This window comes from Peromyscus eremicus, chromosome 5 (genome assembly GCF_949786415.1).
Source record: "Peromyscus eremicus chromosome 5, PerEre_H2_v1, whole genome shotgun sequence".
NCBI lineage: Eukaryota > Metazoa > Chordata > Mammalia > Rodentia > Cricetidae > Peromyscus > Peromyscus eremicus.
The window spans coordinates 62399026-62401086 of NC_081420.1; the positions used below are offsets into that span (position 1 = coordinate 62399026).

Here is a 2061-nt window from a genome sequence, read left to right on the forward strand (position 1 = left end):
TGATGTTACATGCCTCATAGGATCCATTTGGAACCACAAAGAATTACATCGTTATGTGTGTGCCACTGGTCCAGGAGACAAAACAAATCTGGACAGCTAAAACATCTGAAAAATGCACCAAGCTTATGAAGTCTCAAACCAAACTTGAATTTCCTGTACCTACTCCTGTCAAATGAAGCTATTTCCTGTACATCACTTCTTTTGCAAACTGGTCTACTTCCTTTCATGTGACCTAGATCAGCTACGAGACCGAGAGAAGGATTGAGATGGCTTGTGATTTCTGTCACGAGACAGAGACCTTTCTCTTCTCCTATCTCTAGAAAGTGACCTGCTCTGGCTTCGAGAGAAGCTTCTCCTTCTTGGAGATCTTCGCCGAGGTGGAGGATGACGACGACCCCAGGAGGGAGGTGGGCCACGGTTCCGACTTCTTTTTTCACCATTTGAAAGTTCCACTCTTATGCGGCAGCCGCATAGTGTTCTTCCATCTAACGCTGGGACAGCATCAACGGCATCTCGGGGACCCTCAAATTCAACGAACGCAAAGACAGGAGGGTATCGAGCAACCCACACATTTCGGAGTGGTCCACAATAGCCAAAAGCCCGTTCTAATTCAGACTTGTTCCCATTGTTTCCAAGATTACCTACATACACCTTACAATCTAACGGGCAGGAATCACGATGCATTTCGAGATCCTGGGTTCAAAAAGCAGAAGCCCAAATCCCAACACTCCAGCAGGCCCACCCACGCCCTTTGGAATCTGCTGTTGCATATGCTCTCTGTTCCCTGTTATCCACCAAATGGCGGGTAAAGAGGGATTTTGTTGTGATTTTGTCTTCCATTTCTCTGATGGCCAATGATGGTGAGCATCTTTTCACATTTATTGGCCATCTTGCCCACTGTGCATCTTTTCTGGAGAAGACTGTTCAAAAATCTTGCCCATTTTAAATTAGGTATTTGTCTTTTTTACTTCTGAGTTGCAAAAGTGCTTTACATAGTCTGAATACAAGGCTTTTCTATGAAATGATTTGCAAATATATTCACCCATTCGGTGAGCTTTTTTCTGTCCCGGATTATTTGTTTACACTGTGAAGATGTGGTTTTGCCAAGGCGCCCTCTGATTGGTTTAATAAAGAGCTGAATGGCCAATAGCTAGTCAGGAAGAGGGTAGGTGGGACTTCCAGAGACGAGAGAGTCTAGGAAGAAGAAAGGCAGAGTGGCCAGCCAGACATGGAGAGGAGACAGAAGGTGAAAGATGGAAGAGAGTTAACACCATGTACAAGAGATAGTTGAGACAAGCCTAAGCTAAAGGCCAAGCTTTCATAATTAATAACAAGTCTCCAGGTCATTATTTGCGGACTGGCAGTCCAAAGATAGTCCGACAGGAAAGCTTGCTACATTTTTCCTTTTCCTTTTTTTTTTTTTTTTGCATGTCTGCACCTGTGTGTATGTTTATGTGTGTTCACATGTATGTGTTGTGTGTGTACTCATGGAGGTGATAAGCCGATATCAAGTATCTGCTTCAGTTGTGCTCCATGTTACTTATCAAGGCAGGATGCTTGAAGACTGACCTGAAGACTGACAATTCGGTTACTTTCCCCAGCCAGCTGGCCCCAGAACTCCACAATGGCAGTCTCCCAGTGGCTATGGTTATTGGTGGGGCCACTACACATGCCTGGCTTTCCTGCGGCTTCTGAGGAACTGCAACCTTCACACCTGTACAAGTGCTTTTATCCACTGAGCCGTCTCCCCACCCCATGCTGCGAGTTCTCTTTCAGGTTCTTGAAATTCTCCACAGCATAAAACCTTTTTGTTCCTAACATGTCCAACTTACTTATTTTTTCTTTTGCCATTTGTGATTTTAGCATCATCATATAAGCAACTGTTACTTGACCCCCAAAGCATGAAGATATGTGTCTGTATTTTCTTCTAAGAGCTTTATAGTTTTAACTCTTATTTTGAGTTGATTTTTGTATATGTTTAACTTTATTTTTTTTTACAAATGACTTTGTCAGTTGCCCTCAACAATATCCTCTTCCCAGCAATTAAAATGGCATCGGTGA

General features: G+C 43.4%; 1 protein-coding gene across 1 annotated transcript; it reads right to left on the reverse strand.

Moving 5' to 3' along the window:
- Window positions 1-237: 237 nt before the first annotated feature.
- LOC131910525 (serine/arginine-rich splicing factor 3-like) lies at window positions 238-698 on the reverse strand. Its single transcript, XM_059262439.1, has one exon. The coding sequence runs from the start codon at window positions 682-684 to the stop codon at window positions 238-240; it is 447 nt and encodes a 148-aa protein (XP_059118422.1). The 5' UTR covers window positions 685-698.
- Window positions 699-2061: the final 1363 nt, after the last annotated feature.